This window comes from Papio anubis, chromosome 12 (genome assembly GCF_008728515.1).
Source record: "Papio anubis isolate 15944 chromosome 12, Panubis1.0, whole genome shotgun sequence".
Classification (NCBI taxonomy): domain Eukaryota; kingdom Metazoa; phylum Chordata; class Mammalia; order Primates; family Cercopithecidae; genus Papio; species Papio anubis.
In genome coordinates this window covers 15,933,070-15,953,191 of record NC_044987.1, presented here as the reverse complement: position 1 = coordinate 15,953,191, position 20,122 = coordinate 15,933,070, and the positions used below count along the sequence as shown (strand labels likewise).

At 42.6% G+C, this 20,122-nt stretch overlaps 1 protein-coding gene and 1 non-coding gene across 3 annotated transcripts in view; both read left to right on the top strand.

Moving 5' to 3' along the window:
• ARCN1 (archain 1) overlaps nt 1-20,122 on the top strand; it is a 34,476-nt gene extending 14,354 nt beyond the window's left edge. For both annotated transcript variants that reach the window (XM_003910788.3, XM_009187409.4), the window contains exons 3-10: nt 845-1,024; nt 1,474-1,679; nt 2,145-2,309; nt 7,976-8,141; nt 10,325-10,472; nt 11,206-11,314; nt 15,605-15,809; nt 17,816-20,122. In XM_003910788.3, the coding sequence (XP_003910837.1) occupies nt 845-1,024; nt 1,474-1,679; nt 2,145-2,309; nt 7,976-8,141; nt 10,325-10,472; nt 11,206-11,314; nt 15,605-15,809; nt 17,816-17,905 (1,269 nt within the window). In that variant the 3' untranslated portion in view covers nt 17,906-20,122. The remainder of the gene's footprint in view (nt 1-844; nt 1,025-1,473; nt 1,680-2,144; nt 2,310-7,975; nt 8,142-10,324; nt 10,473-11,205; nt 11,315-15,604; nt 15,810-17,815) is intronic.
• On the top strand, nt 11,608-11,710 carry LOC116269844. The gene has a single exon (XR_004177663.1). It is a non-coding gene; the product is annotated as a U6 spliceosomal RNA (small nuclear RNA).

Sequence of the window (20,122 nt, the reverse complement as noted above, 5' to 3'; positions counted from 1 at the left end):
TGAGGCACAAGAATTGCTTGAACCCAGGAGGCGGGGGTTGCAGTGAGCCGAGATCATGCCACTGCACTCCAGCCTGGGCAACAGAGTGAGACTTTGTCTTAAAAAAAAAAAAAAATCAAGGTCTTAGGCTGGGTCCAGTGGCTCACACCTGTAATCCCAGCACTTTGGGAGGCCAAGGCAAGCAGATCACCTGAGGTCAGGAGTTCAACACTAGCCTGGCCAACATGGTGAAACCCTGTCTCTACTAAAATACAAAGATTAAGCTGGAGTGGTGGGGCGTGCACTTGTAGTCCCAGCTACTCGGAGAGAGCTGAAGAGGCAGGAGAATGGCTTGAACCTGGGAGATGGAGGTTGCAGTGAGCCGAGATGGCACCACTGCACTCCAGCCTGGGCAGCAGAGTGAGGCTCCATCTCAAAAAATAAAGACTAGAAGTAGCTAAGGGATTTGGGTTATTGAAATTTATATAATTTAGGCGAGGCTCAAGCCTGTAATCCCAGCACTTTGGGAGGCGAGACAGAAGCCGGATCCGAGGTCAGGAAGTCGAGACCATCCTGGCTAACACTGTGAAACCCGTCTCTACTAAAAAATACAAAACTTTGGGGCGTGGTAGGCTGAGGCCTGTAGTCCCAGCTTCTTTCGGGAGGCTGAGGCAGGAGAATGCGTAAACCCGGAGGGAGCTTGCAGTGAGCGAGATCCGGCCACAACACTCTAGCCTGAAATGACTGAGCAAGACTCCGTCTCAAAAAAAAAAAAAAAAAATTTATATAATTTAAAGGATAAGACTTGGAAATATAGCTGCTGATAAATTCTAAATCTTTCTTTTTTATTGGTGTCCACGATTAGATCCCTGAATATTGCCGAGCCTTAGAAGAGAATGAAATATCTGAGCACTGTTTTGATTTGATTTTTGCTTTTGATGAAATTGTTGCCCTGGGATACCGGGAGAATGTTAACTTGGCACAGATCAGAACCTTCACAGAAATGGATTCTCATGAGGAGAAGGTGTTCAGAGCCGTCAGAGAGGTAAATAGGATCTTCTCTGGGACTATCTGTTTGTGTATCTTCCTCTTAGGCTTCACTAATCTGATTTTCCAATTTTTACTTGCTAATGTATAGACTGTATTCAAAGCTACATCCAGGCTGGGCACTGTGGCTCATGCCTATAATCCCAGCACTTTGGGAGGCAGAGGTGGAAGGATCACTTGAGTCCAGGAGTTCAAGACCAGCCTGGACAGCATAGTGAGACCCTGTCTCTAGAAAAAAAAAAAAAATTAGCCAGACATAGTAGCACGTGCCTGTGGGTCCCAGCTACTTGGGAGACTGACATGGGAGGATCACTTGAGGCCAGGAAGTTGGGGCTGCAGTGAGCCGTGATCGTGCCACTTGCACTCCAGCCTCAGTCACAGAGTGAGACCCTGTCTCAAAAAAAAAAAAAAAAAACCAGCTACATTCATGTATGTCTTTTTCTGTAGACTCAAGAACGTGAAGCTAAGGCTGAGATGCGTCGTAAAGCAAAGGAATTACAACAGGCCCGAAGAGATGCAGAGAGACAGGGCAAAAAAGCACCAGGATTTGGCGGATTTGGCAGCTCTGCGGTATCTGGAGGCAGCACAGCTGCCATGATCACAGAAACCATCATTGAAAGTGATAAACCAAAAGTGGCACCTGCACCAGCCAGGTATAATCCATTGTACTTTAGAATGCCAGATGACGGGTGTATATGTGTCTATCTTTGAAGTGATAATCTGATTTCTTGGAAAGCTGTAAATAATGAAGGACTTGATGAAGTAAGATATGATGTTAAATTTGGCCACATAAAATGTGAGGATAAAGAAGAAATCTGAATGTGATGTTTTTCCTTTTGTATAAAAGAGAGTTATAAATTATGTCATGACCTCAATTTCCTATGAGAGTTGCCTTATTGTGGGAGAGAAAGGGATATTTAATGCTTTATGGAATGTAGATTTTTAATCTTGATGTTCAAAGATTGATTTTAGGGGTAATCTGTGAATTACCCGAAATTATATGCAAAATTTTGTGCACAGGTATGTTTCTCTGGATGGAAGATACAAAGTTTTCATCAGATCATGTGTGCTTGTAAAAATATACCTTTGGGTAATGAATTTCAAATTTTTCCACTTAGGCCTTCAGGCCCCAGCAAGGCTTTGAAACTTGGAGCCAAAGGAAAGGAAGTAGATAACTTTGTGGACAAATTGAAATCTGAAGGTGAAACCATCATGTCCTCCAGTATGGGCAAGCGTACTTCTGAAGCTACCAAAGTGCATGCTCCACCTATTAATATGGAAAGGTAAGTAGGAACTTTGAGTAAGAATTCAAGCTTTGAATACAGTCCACATAATTTTTAAAAAATCTTATTTCAGTGTGCTATGAATTCTTTTTCTGTCTTGTAATCTTTCCCGATTTAAAAGATTTATTCAGAGCATATTCTATGTATTAACATAAGGTCGTTTTTGGTTTTGTTTTGTTTTATTTTTTTGAGACAGAGTCTTACTATGTTGTCTAGGCTGGCCTCCAACTCCTGAGCTCAGTTAATCTTCCTGCCTCAGCCTCCCAAGTAACTGGGATACAGGCATGCGTTGCTGCACCTGACCTTTTTTTTTCCTTAAACCCTGATTGGTGGGCCCTCAGCCACCTATTTTCTATGAAGTTTAGAACTTTCCTTTTACAGCTAAACTAAAGTTACTCATAGTCACACCTAGTGTGTAGCTTATCTCTTAGAATAGACCTGAATTAGGGGACTAGAGCTATAGTGACCCCAGACTGTGTTTTGGCATGACTTTTTGTAATTAAAAACTCTTAAGTAGAACTAATCTTTAATCCAAAACTTGTAGATATCTTTAATAGCAAATTAATATATTTTGCATTTTTATTTTATTTATTTATTTTTTTGAGATGGAGTTTCACTCTGTCACCCAGGCTGGAGTGCAGTGGTGCAATCTCGGCTTGCTGCAAGCTCTACCTCCCAGGCTCAAGTGATTCTCCCACCTCAGCCTCCCAAGTAGCTGGGCCTGCAGGCATGCACCACCATGCTGGGCTAATTTTTGTATTTTGGTAGAGATGGGGTTTCGCCTTGTTGCCCAGGCTGGTCTCGAACTCCTGGACTCAAGCAATCTGCCTGCCTTGGCCTCATAAAATGCTGGGATTACAGGCCTGAGCCACCATGCCCAGCCATCTTTTGCAGTTCAAATATTTGAAGCCGGTATGGAATATTTTGATTCATCTCTATCTCAGGACTGTGGTACTGGCTTTTTTAAGTGGTAGTTATCAAGTTCACATATTCATGACTCAGATTTCTTGTCTTGAAGTCAGACCTTCTACTGTTGCTGATGGTTTTGAGGTCAAGTGAAAGATAATACCAGGAGGATACCTCTATCAGGTGTGCATAAAAGAGGAGTATTTACTCTTTTTCTTTCTTGCTTTTTTTTTTTTTTTTTTGGAGACAGAGTCTTTCTCTGTCTCTCAGACTGAAGTGCAATGGCACGATCTTGACTTACTGCAACCTCTACCTCCTGGGGTCAAGCAATTCTCCTGCCTCAGCCTCCCAAGTGGCTGGGATTACAGGGGCACACCATCACGCCTGGCTAATTTTCTTATTTTTAGTAGAGATGGGGTTTTGCCGTGTTGGCTAGGCTGGTCTCGAACTCCTGACCTCAAGTGATCCGCCTGCCTCCACCTCCCAAAAGTGCTCGGATTATAGGCATGAGCCACCACGCTCAGCCAAGTATTTACTCTTTATATGCCCTGTTCTGTATGAAATGAACAGGGTTACACTGGGATAAATTTCTTGATTCACTAAAGCCGCTGTGCTCTTCCTAGTGGTTGCTTTGAGTGAGACAGGCTTCACACTTTTAAAAAGATGTTCCTGAGTGCAGTGGCCCACACCTGTAATCCTAGCACTTTGGGAGGCTGAGGTGGGCAGATTGCCTGAGCCCAGGAGTTCATGAGACTGCCCTGGGCATCATGGTGAAAACCCGTCTCCACTAAAATACAAAAAACCCCTTCTCCATGAAATTACCAAAAATTAGGTGGGTGTGGTGGCGCATGCCTGTAGTCCCAGCTACTCAGGAGGCTGAGGCAAGAGAATTGCTTGAACCTGGGAAGCAGAGGTTGCAGTGAGCCAAGTGACTGCACTCCAGCCTGGGCGACAGAGTGAGACTCTGTCTCCAAAAAAAAAAAAAAAAGATGTTGGAGATCACATATTACAGAGAATTTGAGATACTCTTTTTTCTAAATGATAAAATGCCTCTTGAGCACAGAGCAAACTTTTTTGAAGGTAAAATGGTGCCATGCATTGTGTTAAGATACACTCCTTTATGATCTTGACTCTGATGCCTTTGTTTCTAGGAAGACCTAAGAGGTTGGAACAGGGAACAGGGTAGGATAACAAAATATTCTTTGTAGCCTCTGTAGTTCATCCAACCAAACATATTTCTATTACTGAATATGAATAGATTGTACTTAGTGATTGCCTGTAACAGCAGCACTTTTTAATCTTTTTAAAATTGGATTGTACTTAGGCCGGGCGCGGTGGCTCAAGCCTGTAATCCCAGCACTTTGGGAGGCCGAGACGGGCGGATCACAAGGTCAGGAGATCGAGACCATCCTGGCTAACATGGTGAAACCCGTCTCTACTAAAAATACAAAAAAACTAGCCGGGCGAGGTGGCGGGCGCCTGTAGTCCCAGCTACTCGGGAGGCTGAGGCAGGAGAATGGCGTAAACCTGGGAGGTGGAGCTTGCAGTGAGCTGAGATCCGGCCACTGCACTCCAGCCTGGGCGACAGAGCGAGACTCCGTCTCAAAAAAAAAAAACAAAAAAAAAAAAACAAAAATTGGATTGTACTTTAATATAGTATAAAATTCAAAAGTTGTTAACAGTCAGAAGTCTTTCTCTCACGCAGCCATGCCAGTTTCTCATTTTGGAGACAACTAGTGTTAACAGAGTTTTTTTTGTATCCTTCTGAGGGGGGTGGTCTGTGATATATAGATTAATAAAAAACATGTGTATACAGTGTGTCTATTTTTCCCCCTTTTATGCAAAACAGTAAAACTAGACACATCTTCCAATTGCATTTTTCACTTAATTATTTTGGAGATAAGAATTTCTTTATTTGAAACTAGGGTAAATGCAATACCTTACCTAGACTGGATCCTCTACTACTGTAGTGTAGAAAAAACAACTCAAACTGTTTCTTTTTTTCTATTTTCTCATTCAACAGCAACAATCAACACAGAAGACTTCTGTTATCCAGTGTGTTTAGGTTTTTCTGCACACATCAAGCAGTCACACCCAGCTGGTGTCCTCCCATTCAGTTCAATTCTGATGCTATCTACCTGGGAATAGCCTCAGATTCTACAGGTTGAGAGTTCAGTCCCCCAAGACTGATTCTTCCTTCCCACCAGTCATAAGTCCAGGCTTTCAGAACTTCTTACTGACCTCAAGTTTGGCCTCCCACGACCCCGTCTTTGGGTTCAATTAATTTGCTAGAGCACCCCACAGAACTCAGGGAAACTTACTTGACATTTATCAATTTGTTACAGAGGATATTTTAAAGGACACAAATAAGCAGCCAGATGAAGAGATATACATAGGGCAAGGTCTAGGAGGGTCTTGGGTGCAGGAGCTTCTGTCCCCAGGGAGCAGGGGTACGCCACTCTCTTGGAAAATGGATGAGACCTTGTTAATCTTCCTGTAAGCCTCCATGTGTTCAGCTGTCCAGAGGCTTCCCAGACCCTGTCCTCTTGAGCCTTTTATGGAGACTTCATTGGATAGGCATAATTGACAGGTGTGCAGAAATGTGATTGGACAAAGGGTATGACCTAATACTGATAGGCTGAGTGGGGAAACCCAGCAAGGCCTGTCCAGATTCTTGGCCTCTCTGTGCAACATTAATCTTCCTCCAGGATATGGTGCAGGACCCCTTTTGGAGATTAGAGTCCTGCCTTGGGCGGGTGAAAGGAGGGCAGGAGAAGGTCAAAGAGAGATTCTGTTTTCTGAGGGCTGCTCCTGAGGCCTAAAGTGCCCCAACATTATGTATAATAAGGGATATGGGAGTTATGAGCCACGAACCATGGATGAAAACCAGTACATATGTATATCATAATATCACAACTACTATTAAAAATATTATTAGGTCAACTGATGAAATTGACATATGATTGATAGATTGGATACAATTATTATATCAGTGTTAGCCTGGCATGATGGCACATGGCTATAATCCTTGCTACTCAGGAGGCCGAGATAGGAGGATTGCTTGAGACCAGGAGTTCAAGGTTATAGTGAACTGTGATTGTGCCTCTGAATAGCCACTGCACTCCAGCCTGGGCAACATAGCAAGATCTGTCTCTTAAACAACAACAGGCTGGGGGCGGTGGCTCACATCTGTAATCCCAGCACTTTGGGAGGCCCGGGCGGGCAGATCACCTGAGGTCAGGAGTTCAAGACCAGCCTGGCCAATATGGTAAAACCCTGACTCTACTAAAAATACAAAATTGAACCGGGTGTGGTGGCAGGCGCCTGAAATCCCAGCTATGCAGGAGACTGAGACAGGAGAATCACTTGAACCCGGGAGGCAGAGGTTGCAGTGAGCCGATATTGCACCATTGCACTCCAGCAGTGCAACAAGAGTGAAACTCCATCTCAAAACAACAACAAAAAGCTAAAAAAAAAGTATCAGTGTAAATTTGTGTAGTTAATAATGGTACTGTGATTGATTATGTAACAGAATATCCCTAATCTTATAAAAATAAGCAGTGAAGTATTTAGGGGCAAAGTGCCGTGATGTATATAATCTGCTTCTTAATGGTTCAGGGGAAAAAAATCAAATGTATAACATACATATATAATGTTTAGAGAGAGAGACACACATATGCAAATTATAAAACAAATAGGGTAAATGTTAACAATAGGTGAATCTGGAAAAGGGTATATATGTCTTCCTTGTATAATTTTAATTTTTTTAAGCTTGAAAATATTTTCAAATAGAACATTTTTTCAGTTGTTTTCTCACCATTGCCTACTATTCATTTGGGTGAATATTCCTTTATTTTTTATTTTCTATTTTTTTTGAGGTGGAGTCTTGCTCTGTTGCCCAGGTTGGAGTGCAGTGTCGTGATCTCAGCTCACTGCAAGCTCCACCTCCTGAGTTCACGTCATTCTCCTGCCTCAGCTTCCTGAGTTGCTGGGACTACAGGTGCCCATCACCACACCCGGCTAATTTTGTTTTTGTATTTTTAGTAGAGATGGGGTTTCACCGTGTTAGCCAGGATGGTCTCGATCTCCTGACCTCATGATCCGCCCACCTTGGCCTCCCAAAGTGCTGGGATTACAGGTGTGTGCCACTGCGCCCGTGGATATGCCTTTATTTAAGCAGCCCCCAGTGGCAGACATTCATTTCTAAACTTTGCCATTAAGAACAATTCTTCAGTGAATAACTTAGCAGATTGTTTTGCACAGATGAGAATTTGTCTGTTGAACTGCTGTATCAAAGGGGTATCGTCTTTTGAATGTTTATAGCTATAGCAGTAGCACCTTTAAAAAAACGTTGTTGATGGCTAATCATTAGACCTTGGAGAAAGGGATTTCTGGTTTCTACCTTTCTTTTTTCTTTTGTTTTGTTTTGTTTTTGAGATGGAGTTTCACTCTTGTTGCCCAGGCTGGAGTGCAATGGGACAATCTCGGCTCACCGCAACCCCTGCCTCCTGGTTCAAGGATTCTCCTGCCTCAGCCTCCCAAATAGCTGGGGCTACAGGCATGCACCACCACGCCTGGCTAATTTTGTATTTTTAGTAGAGATGGGGTTTCTCCATGTTGGTCAGGCTAATCTCGAACTCCCGACCTCAGGTGATCTGCCCACCTTGGCCTCCCAAAGTGCTGGGATTATAGGCATGAGCCACCGTGCCCGGCCATTGGTTTCTACCTTTCTGAACAAATGTATTACTTTCTCTTTGTAGTGTACATATGAAGATTGAAGAAAAGATCACATTAACCTGTGGACGAGACGGAGGATTACAGAATATGGAGTTGCATGGCATGATCATGCTTAGGATCTCAGATGACAAATATGGCCGAATTCGTCTTCATGTGGAAAATGAAGATAAGAAAGGGGTGCAGCTACAGGTGTGTAGAAGCTTTTGATAGGGAGTGTTAACACTTTGTCTACCTATTATAGTCTTTGTCAACTAGAGTTCCCAGTATGAACCACAGAAAATAAGTTATATAACTAGCATCACTCTAAATGCATAGGAAAGAAGTTGATTTATTGCATACAGTAGCTACCTGAGAGTGAGTAAAGCAGCTGTGTTAGGATGGCTTTTAAATATTGGAACTGAATAAAAGGTCATTTTGAAATCTAATGACTTCATACTCACTAGCAAAAGGTACAAAGAGATGTTTATTTTTTGCTGTTATGAAAACAGTAAATTAATCACTTAGGATCTTGCTTGAAATATAGTTTTTAAAAAAACAAGGCTTTAAGACAGCTGTGGTGGCTCACGCCTATAATACCAACACTTTGAGAGGCTGAGGCCAAAGGATCGCTTGAGCCCAGGAGTTCAAGAACAGCCTGAGCAATGAGGGCTGAGCAACAAGACCCTGTCTCTACAAAAACTTAAAAAATTAGCCAGGCATGGTGGCACAATGCGAAATTTACTCATTCTGCTATTAAACTACCAGTGCTTGTTTTGTTAACTGAAGGGCAGTATCTGATGATGTATTTGAAAAATACATAAAATCCTTTCAGTATAAGTGTGTGTGTTCCAACTACTGGATAGAGATATATATAAGCCCTTCTTTATATTACAGGTGTTCTTGTCACATTTCATTTAGCTTAACATCTCGTCACAAGAACAAAGCCTTTTTAGGGAAGAGTGTTTTTGTCTACTTTCCCTCCCGTAGTCAGCACAGAATTGTCTTTTGGAAGCAGTGCTTATATTATTTGACAACATTTTTGCTGGCTTGTAAAGTGCTATCCAAAAGTGATTTCTGTTTTTTTGTTGTTGTTGTTGTTGTTGTTGTTTTCTGAGATGGAGTCTCTCTCTGTCACCCAGGTTGGAGTGCAGTGGTACGATCTTGGTTCACTGCAACCTCTGCCTCCCGGGTTCAAGCAGTTCTCCTGTCTCAGCCTCCTAAGTAGCTGGGATTACAGGCACCTGCCACCACGCCCAGCTAATTTTTTTTATTTTTAGTAGAGACGGGGTTTCACCATGTTGGCCAGGCTGGTCTCAAACTCTTGACCTCGTGATTCGCCCACGTCATCATCCCAAAGTGTTGGGATTATAGGCATGAGCCACCATGCCCAGCCCTTCTGGGTATTTTTGTTTTTGTTTTTGTTTTGTTTTGTTTTTTTGACACAGAGTCTCTCTCTGTGATGCAGACTGGAGTGCAGCGGCACAGCCTTGGCTCGCTGCAGCCTCAACCTCCTGGGCTCAAGCAATCCTTCCCTCCTCAGCCTCCATAGTAGTTGGGACTATAGGTGTGCACCACCACACCCAGCTATTTATTTATTTATTTATTTATTTATGTATTTATGTATTTATTGAGACAGAGTTTCACTCTTCTTGCCTAGGCTGGAGTGCAATGGTGTGATCTCGGCTCACTGCAACCTCTGCCTCCCAGGTTCAAGCCATTCTTCTGCCTCAGCCTCTCAAATAGCTGGGATTACAGGCATGTGCCATCATGTCCGGCCCCAGCTAACTTTTGTATTTTTAGTAGAGATGGGGTTTTGCCATGTTGGCCAGGCTGATGTCAAACTCCTGACCTCCAATGCCCCGCCCACCTCAACCTCCCCAAAAACAATTTCTTTTAAAAAGATAAGACTATCTTAATTGGCTTGGATTTTAACAACTTTAAGTCTCTAGGCAAAATTGCAACTAGACTTTACACAGAGCTTGCCCTTTTCTGCTACTTTATATAAGGCCAAAAATGCTATTTGACCCAGGCAGCTGATCAGGGTCTTATTAGAACCTTCTGCTTGGCAAACCTGGCCCCACCATGAACCTGCTCCATGTGAAGTATTTTTGGAAAGGACTTGGTTAATGGTCTTTTAACTTTTTCAGGTGCAAACTTGTTCTATAATGGCTTTTAGAGTTGAAATTATTATTTTTTTAAATTACTGGTCTTTAAATATCTTAAATTATTTTAAAAGTCTTTGAAGAAGGGAAATCTTTCTTCAAAATGAAAAAGAATTGGAATTTGTTAGGTACTCTATTTTAGATGTTTGGATTATGGGCCATATAAGCCTAGAGAGGGGTTGTTTCTTGTCTGTCTGAACCTCAGGAGTTTTCCTTTCCTTCTCATTCTAGACCCATCCAAATGTGGATAAAAAACTTTTCACTGCAGAGTCTCTAATTGGCCTGAAGAATCCAGAGAAGTCATTTCCAGTCAACAGTGACGTAGGGGTGCTAAAGTGGAGACTACAAACCACAGAGGAATCTTTTATTCCACTGACAAGTAAGTGCCTCTGGCCAGTCCCACTAAGCTAGTTTGCATTGAGAACTGGAAATAGCCCTTGCTTGTACACTTTTATTTTTATTGCCATAGCAAAGTTCTTTTTGACAAAATGACTTTCTTTTGAAATGGACCTGGTGCTGCATTTTGTATATTTTTATCATTAGTTTTCATTTTTACTAGCTTTTGTTTTGAAACCATTGTGGTTTTGTTGTTGTTATTGTTTTAGAAACAAGGTCGTCTTCTGTTGCCCAGGCTAGAGTACAGTGGGGCGATCATAGCTCACTGCAGCATCAAACTCCTGGACTCAAGCCATCCTCCTGCCTCAGCCTCTTGAGTAGCTGGGACTAGGACTACAGGCACATGCCACCACATCCAGCTAATTTTTTTTTAAGAGACACAGACTCCCTCTGTCTGTCACCCAGGCTGGAATGCAGTGGTGTAATCATGGCTCATTACAATTCCTGGGCTCAGCTGATCTCCCACCTCAGCCTCCTGAGTAGCTAGGAGAACAGGGAAGTGCCACCACCCCTGGCTTTTTTTTTTTTTTTTTTTTTTGGAGAGGTGGAGTCTCACTTTGTTGCCTAGGCTGGTCTTGAACTCATGGCCTCAACCAATCCTCCCACCTCGATACTACCACCTTGGTTGTCTAAAGCGCTGGGATTATAGGCATGAGCCACCACACCCAGCCATCTTTTTCTAATATTCTAGTATGACTGCTTTGCTTTCTTCTCAGTTAATTGCTGGCCCTCGGAGAGTGGAAATGGCTGTGATGTCAACATAGAATATGAGCTACAAGAAGATAATTTAGAACTGAATGACGTGATTATCACCATCCCACTCCCGTAAGTGCTGTGCCCATGTCCCCTATGTTGGACTTACAGAACTGGTCTTTTGGAACTCATTTTGGAGTCAGCACCTATCTGACCTGACGGTCCATTCAGAGATACTTGATTCTTAAAAAAGCTAGTTGTGAAAGAAGCCAGATATAAAAGGCTGCATGTTATGTGATTCCAGTTCTTTGACTTTCTGGAAAAGGTAATACTATTGAATAAAAATGAGGAGGTAGAGAAGAAGGTACTTCACTTCAGAGGGGCACAAGGGAACTTTTGGGAATGATAGGAATGTTCTAGGACTTGTGTTTGCTTTGGCAGCACAGGTACTAAAATTGGAAGCAGAGAAGATTAGCATGGCCCGTGTGCAAGGCTGACATACAACTTTATGAAACATTTCATATTTATAAATAAGTAAAGCAAAGAAATTTTTTTTTGAGAGTCTCTCTCTGTCACTGGAGGTCACTGGCACGATCTCAGCTTACTGCACCCTCCACCTTCCAGGCTCAGGCTATCCTCCTGCCTCACCCTCCCAAGTAGCTGGGACTGCAGGCGCATACCACCACGCTTGGCTAATTTTTGTATTATTTATAGATACAGGGTTTTGCTGTGTTGTGCAGGCTGATCTCAAAACTCCTGAGCTCAAGTGATCTGCCCGCGTTGGCCTCCCAAATGCTAGGATTATAAGCGTGAGCCACCACACCCAGCCAAGAATTGTTCTGTGACTTGATTGTGGTGGTGCTTACTGCACACACTTGTTGAAATACATTGAGCACTTTGAATGGATGGATTTTACTGACTTTAAAACCAAATTGAACAAACAAGCCAGTTGTAGATCTGGAGCTGTTTTTATTTTTTATTTTTATTGGAGACAGAGTTTTGCTCTTGTTGCCCAGGCTGGAGTGCAGTGGTGCCGTCTCAGCTCGCTGCAACCACCACCACCTGGGTTCAAGTGATTCTTCTGCCTCAGCCTCCTGAGTAACTGGGATTGCAGGCATGTGCCACCCTGCCCAGATAATTTTTGTATTATTAGTAGAGACGGGGTTTCTTTTTTTTTTTTTTTTTGAGACGGAGTCTCGCTGTGTCGCCCAGGCTGGAGTGCAGTGGCGCGATCTCGGCTCACTGCAAGCTCCGCCTCCTGGGTTCACGCCATTCTCCCGCCTCAGCCTCCGAGTAGCTGGGACTACAGGCGCCCGCCACCTCGCCCGGCTATTTTTTTGTATTTTTAGTAGAGACGGGGTTTCACCATGTTAGCCAGGATGGTCTCGATCTCCTGACCTCGTGATCCACCCGCCTCGGCCTCCCAAAGTGCTGGGATTACAGGCTTGAGCCACCGCGCCCGGCCGAGACGGGGTTTCACCATGTTGGCCAGGCTGGTCTGAAACTCCTGACCTCAGGTGATCCACCAGCCTTGCCCTCCCAAAGTGCTGGGATTACGGGCGTGAGCCACCGTGCCTGGCTGTTTTTATTTTAATTTTTTTGAGACAGAGTCTCACTCTGTCACCCAGGCTGCAGTGCAGTGGTGCAATCTTGGCTCACTGCAACCTCCACCTCCCAGATTCAAGAGATTCTCATGCCTCAGCCTCCCAAGTAGCTGAGATTACGGGCATGTGCCACCACGCCCAGCTAATTTTATTTTATTTATTTATTTTTTTGAGATGGAGTCTCGCTCTGTTGCCGGCTGGAGTGCAGTGGCACGATCTCGGCTCACTGCAACCTCTGCCTCCTGGTTCAAGCAATTCCCCTGCCTTAGCCTCCCAAGTAGCTGGGACTACAGGCACGGGCCACCACACCCGGCTAATTTTTTTTGTATTTTAGTAGAGACGGGATTTCACTATATTTGGCCAGGATGGTCTCGATCTCCTGACCTTGTGATCCACCCGCCTCGGCCTCCCAATGTGCTGGGATTACAGGCATGAGCCACCACACCCAGCCTAATTTTTGTATTTTTAATAGAGATGGGGTTTCACCTTTGAGGCCAGGCTGGTCTCAAACTCCTGGCCTCAAAATGATCCACCTGCCTTGGCCTTCCAAAGTGCTGGGATTACAGGCTTGAGCCACTGCACCTGGCCTGGAGCCGGTTTTAGATGTTGGCCCTCAGCTTGTTTGTGTAGTAATGAAGGTTTCCAGAAGGAGGAGCCATTTCTCAGTCAAGCTTTCTGTTTTGCAACTTTCAAAGAAATTGAGTCTATCAGGCTGAATGTTTTATTTTCACGTGCTTTCTAAACTTTCACTAAAGATGAGAGTGTGTTCAAGGGAACTGTTGATTCTTGTTAAACAAGATGTCTACATTAGTTACAGTAAATTTCCTAACAGCCCTTTTGGAGCATAATTTATATACAACAAGCTACACATATTTTAATTGTGCAGTCTTGGCATGTTTACACCTGTGAAACCACCACCATAATCAAGATAACAAAAATGTCTTTCAACCCCAGAAGTTGAGTTCCAGTAAGCTTTTGTTGTACACCCTAAGTGTCCCACTCTCTAGGATCATCTGGAAATGGTATCTACCTTATCTGTTTAGTAGCATTTCCAGTGAGCATGCAGTTATTACTTCACCGGTAAATCCTAGCTCCTTTCACCTGCCCATCAGCCCTCATGATTAAGCACAGGGTCTAATTATGAGTACCAGTAAGTGTATCCTTAGTGTATCTTTACTGTTATATTGCTCAGTTATTGCTGCAGAGAAAATGGTACTAATTTAATTCATATTTTTCTTCTCTTTTTGATAATTCAGGCCTTTACATTATCAGGTCTGGTTTTAGTCATTCTTAGTTCCACTTTTTAAAACATGCTTTATTACTAGTATCCCCTTTAATGGGTAACCATCTTATCCTCTACAGTATGGTTATTGCTTCAGAACAGTAGATGGCTGCCTTGGACCGTTGTAGGACTTGGGCGTTGGTGACAGGTAGAGTTTTGTTTGTCAAGATTTCGTTTACTGGACTATTTATAGAATGCCACAATTTTGAGGCCTGTCTACCCTATAATTGTGGTTATGGTGGTTTCCTGTATTCTAGTTCAGTTTTGCAATGGTCTCCAGAAGAGACCCTTATACAATATTTTACTCCCATTGTCTAGAACTGATCAAATTAGAAGAGATCAGAATCAGAATTAGAGCAAGTGCACAGAGAAAGAACATAAAAGAACCAGGACCCTGAAATTGATAGGAAAGAATTAATAGTCTTACGCCACTCGTAAAGTTTACTTTGTCTCCCTTATTTACCCTATCCCTAATATAAACATTGAGTGTCACTGGTGAATTAAAAGCCAGTAAATTTAGAATGTGTAGGAGTAGGTGACACTGCCTGTCAGCCGTGTGTAGGGGTGCAGAGTAAATCTTAACTAGCCCTGCTTCTCTTGCAGATTAAGGACAGCTATGGATCTGTTTCTCCCATCATGTTTCCATTTGCCCCAGGGGTAATTGTGCTTTCACTTATCAAATAAAAGTCCATTTACTGGATTGTAAATCAAATAAACCCATTGGTGTCAACTTCAGTAAGTTTGAAACATTCTGAAATCTTTAAAAACAAATTCTCAGCCGAGTGCGGTGGCTCATACCTATAATCCCAGCACTTTGGGAGGCCGAGGCAAGCAGATCACAAGGTCAAGAGATTGAGACCATCCTGGCTGACATGTTGAAACCCTGCCTCTACTAAAAATACAGAAATTAGCTGGGCATAGTGGTGCACACCCGTAGTCCTAGCACCTTGGGAGGCTGAGGCAGGAGAATCGCTGGAACTGGGGAGGCAGAGGTTGCAGTGAGCTGAGATCGCGCCACTGTACTCCAGCCGGGCGACAGAGCGAGACTCTGTCTCAAAAACAAAACAAAATAAATTCTCTCAGAGGCCTCCATTCATCTCCATTATTGATGTTTAGAGTTTCCCCCCAAATCAACCTGCTTGTTTCCCTATTGTCTCCTATAAAGAGTGCTACATTATGTTAAAATTCCTTATTTACAAGGCAGCAGGGTTTTTGGAAACATAGCCATCTTAACACATTTGTTGGTCGCAGTCACCAGATCTAGTCCATAAATTGGAGCAGCCATAGACGTATCTGCCAAATACCTATTTTTGCATATTAACTGTATCTACAGAGGGAATTGAGTGAAACTCTTAGCCAAGGCGCTAGGACTTCATTGTTTGATCCTTGAAGTTATTAGGGAGCCTTTTTTTTTTTTCCTGAAATTGTAGTCCTAGAAGGCAGAATTTGAGGATCGTAATCAAATTTGGGGTTGGTTTTCCTTGGTAGAGTTCCAGCTCTGAACAGCTACCTTGACCAGAATGTTTCTTACAACAGGTCTGGTGTCGGCGCGCCTGTTATCGGTGAGATCGATGGGGAGTATCGACATGACAGTCGACGAAATACCCTAGAGTGGTGCCTGCCTGTGATTGATGCCAAAAATAAGAGTGGCAGCCTGGAGTTTAGCATTGCTGGGCAGCCTAATGACTTCTTCCCTGTTCAAGTTTCCTTTGTCTCCAAGAAAAATTACTGTAACATACAGGTACTCCATTTTAGTTGAGAACATGTATAGGGAAAGTGGTAGGACAGTAGGAACATGTATAGGATGCCAGACAGGTAGCATGGCTTTTTGTAGTCAGATAAAGCTCAGAAAAAAGCTGATGTCTTCTACAGGAATTCCTTTTCTAATTCATTGTGTGATCGTGGTCAAATTCTTTATCGCTTTACCTCAGTTTTCCTCTCTAGATCAGACAAAGTAAAGAAATTGAATATTAATACGTAAAAAAGTACTTGTGGATTGTGCAGGGTTCATAAACACTTAGTTGCCTGTTTTTTTTAACCTTATATATTTTAAAATTGATTTACCAAAACACCCAACACATGGTTTTTTAAGGCCTTGCTGTCACTTGATTTATAACCAAAGAATGAAAGTTTTTTTATTTGGAAGACAAAATTCCTGCAAAAAAAAAAAAAAAATCATTCTATTACAAATGGAAATTATTTGGGGGTTATTTATGTCACAGCTCCCTTTATTAGTACAAATAATCATGAGCCAATTCTGTTGCAAACTCTGTCCTTTAGGTAGGCAAAGCAATGGAAATGTGTGAACTGTTCCTTTGGATTTTTTTTTTTTTTTTTTTTTTTTTTTTTTTTGAGATTGAGTTTTGCTCGTTACCCAGGCTGGAGTGCAGTGGCGCGATCTTGGCTCACCGCAGTCTTGGTTTCTCCATGTTGGTCAGGCTGGTCTCGAACTTCTGACGTCAGGTGATCCACCCGCCTCAGTCTCCAAAACTGCTGGGATTATAGGCGTGAGCCACCGTGCCCAGCGCGGAACATTATTTTTTAACTCATCATTCTTCGAGTTTTTGTTGTTGTTGTTTTGAGATGGAGTCTCGCTCTGTCACCCAAGCTGGAGTGCAGTGCGATCTCAGCTCACTGCAGCCTCTGCCTCCCGGGTTCAAGTGATTCTTCTGCCTCAGCCTCCTAAGTAGCTGGGTCTACAGGTGCGCACTACCACACCCAGCTAATTTTTTGTGTGTATTTTTAGTAGAGATGGGGTTTCACCACGTTGACCAGGCTGGTCTCTAACTCCTGACGGCTTCCCAAAGTGCTGGGATTATAGGAGTGAGCCACCGCGCCTGACCATTCTTCCAATTTTTGAATTTGAGTTACTAGAACCTAGTTTATATTGTTAATATTCCCCTCTTTTTGACTTGCTTGTTGTTCTGCCCCTACCTTAGCTTCCCATATGGTCTCCATCTCCCCTGTAAGTGCTTAGAAAGTTGCAGCTTCCTCCCTTGGATGATTCCAAAGAGCAGTTCTCTCTCCCTAACCAGTTAGTTAGTGACATAACCCCATCAGTGTTGGAAGCTACTGTATTGAACTCAAGACATTAGATAGAAATGGGTAAATTTTCCTATTGGGGCTCTTCAAAGATTAGGACAGTGTAGTTGCTCTCCCAAAACCTCATTAGAAAGTATGAATCAGTGGTTCAAGTGTTGTGTTGGTGCCATTTATAGGTACCTTTGCTACAGGTAATTAATTAAACTGGACATTTATTTATTTAAAAAGGAGAAACCTCATTGGAAGGACCCAGCCATGCCTAAAAAATAAGTATGATAGAGCAGCTTACAGGGACTTTTAACACGGGACTTTGAGAGCAGAGCAAATGAATAATGTGAAGAGCTAGAACATTGCGTTTTGGGTCAGAATGTTAATATATCATCCTGATAGAATGTCTGTGAATTTCATAGGTTATATAGGGCAGGGCTGGGCTATGGCCACTCATTTTGGAGCTTTTACTTAATACTACTGTACATCTCATCCCAACAGTTGTCTTTTCTCTATCTAGAAGGAGAGCAGCTTAATATGTTGGTGGGGAAGAGTGATGCTGTGACTTTCGGTTATGAATTGAACATTTTTCTAGTATTTTACAGTTACTTTTAATACCACTTTTAGGGAAATTGATATGTTCTGTAGTGAGAATGTAGTCAACATCATGGAGACTCAAACCTGCTGCTTTACCTTACTCTTTGTTTATTTTCCTAGGTTACCAAAGTGACCCAGGTAGATGGAAACAGCCCTGTCAGGTTTTCCACAGAGACCACTTTCCTAGTGGATAAGTATGAAATCCTGTAATACCAAGAAGAGGGAGCTGAAAAGGAAAATTTTCAGATTAATAAAGAAGACGCCAACGATGGCTGACGAGTTTTTCCCAAATTTACAAGCCATTGGAGACCCCTTTTTTCTGATACAATGCACGATTCTCTGCGCGCAAGGACCCTCGACTCACCCCCATGTTTCAGTGTCACGGAGACATTCTTTGATAAAGAAATGGCACAAACATAAAGGGAAAGGCTGCTAATTTTCTTTGGCAGATTTTATTGGCCAGCAGGAAAGCAAACTCTCCAGAGAATGCCCCCAGTTAAATACCTCCTCTTCCTTTACCTAAGTTGCTCCTTTATTTTTATTTTATTATTATTTTTGGGTTTTTTTTTTTTGAGATGGAGTCTCGCTCTGTCACCCAGGCTGGAATGAAATGGCATGATCTTGGCTCACTGCAGCCTCTGACTCCTGGGTTCAAGCAGGTCTCCTGCCTCAGCCTTCCGAGTAGCTGGGACTATAGGTGCACACCACCACCCCTGGCTAATTTTTTGTATTTTAGTAGAGATGGGGTTTCACCATGTTGCCCAGGCTGGTCGTGAACTCCTGAGCTCAGGAAATCCACCCACCTCGGCCTCCCAAAGTGCTGGGATTACAGGCATGAGCCACTGCACCTAGCTGCTCCTTTATTTTAATCCCTAAATATATAATCCCTAAATATAGTTATATTTCATACTTTGTTTTTAAAAAGTTTTCTCTGTAGAAGATTTTAATCTTTCATACCCTTTACCTTTAGGTTTTTCTTTCTATACATTCAGTCAGGCACTGGGATCATCTGTTTACAGGCATTGTATTTATTTGGCACTCCTGCAACAAGTATATCTAACCCATTCTTGATTTTTGGACTATTCAGGTGAACTGTTTGAGGGGTGTGGGGTCTAGAAGTTAAAAGATAAGGATGTCTTCTGTCCTTTTGCCATATCCATTCATTCCTTCATCTCTTTGCCAAGTTGTTTTCCTTTCAGGGCCTGTCCTTCCAGTTTAGAACAGTACCGTGAATCCCACTTGTGTCAATATTAAAGATAGCTGAGATGTACCTTTCAAATGGCACAGTCCTTCAAGATGTCTAAAAGAATGGTTATGTCTGTCCAGTTAGAGATTTCACATCCACATGTAATCATGTCTGCTGCTATTGCTACCCAAATTTCCAGTTCTCCACATTTTGGGTACTTAAGCTAAAACGTAATAGCCTCAGTCTTTGTAATCCATTCACATTCCTCAATTTCACCACCTCCCACTTCTAGACTGCACTCTCTGTCATCAGTCCTCTCCTTTCGAACAGAAACAGGGTTATGATTTTGAAGGCTGTGGGTTCAGGGAGTCTTTGTGCCAATCCTGTTGGCCCTAAACTGTCAAGGAGGCTTCATTTCACCATTCGATTTTTTGCATTTTAGGAGGCAACTGATTGTTTTGGTATGTACAAATTACTCATGTATACCCCATTTCCTTCCAGTCAGCCCAACATTTTCCACCAGTCTATCTGTCCCCATCTCTGAAATCCATCCTTCTCTTCCCTCTAAACCTTTTGAGTATCATCATGTACTGGTGGTTTCTCGGTTCCATCTCATCCATTTCATTTTCAATGGAGACTACAGTGTCAGCCAGCTCAGCCTTGGCTTTTAACTCAGTATTCCAGTCCATAGGGTGGTGAAAAGTTGCTACAAGGCTGCAGGCACTGGCAGTGGGAAGAGGCAGATGACTAGATGGACTTCTGTGCTTTTAGCTGGTTGACAAGTACCACTCCCACTCTGAACAACATCTGGCCTTCCCTGCAAAGAGTGTACTGTACTTGAAGCAGAGCACTTGCACATAAATGGCTGTGTATGGAATTGCTTGCCAAAGAAGTTTCTAGCCTTTCCCTTTCCCCTAACTGCATCAGGGAAGAATTCTTATCTCTAGCTTGGTTTCCACATGAGGTTTTTCTGAGAAAGGGGCCTGGGACAAGAAGTCTGTCATGTAGTTAAGTAGGCAAGAAATCCTACTAATCCAGTTTTGTTTGAAAGTTGTTTGTCCATATGATTTTTTAAAAGTCAAGTTTAATTTCAAAAAACCTTTTTTTTCTGAGATTACTTTTGGGGTAATATTTAAAATGAGAGACATTTTGTAACCCTGTAAAATACATAGGGAATATAACATTCCAGTGTATACAAAGAAGGCAAATTCTTTAATCAAATAAAGAGCATTATAAAATGA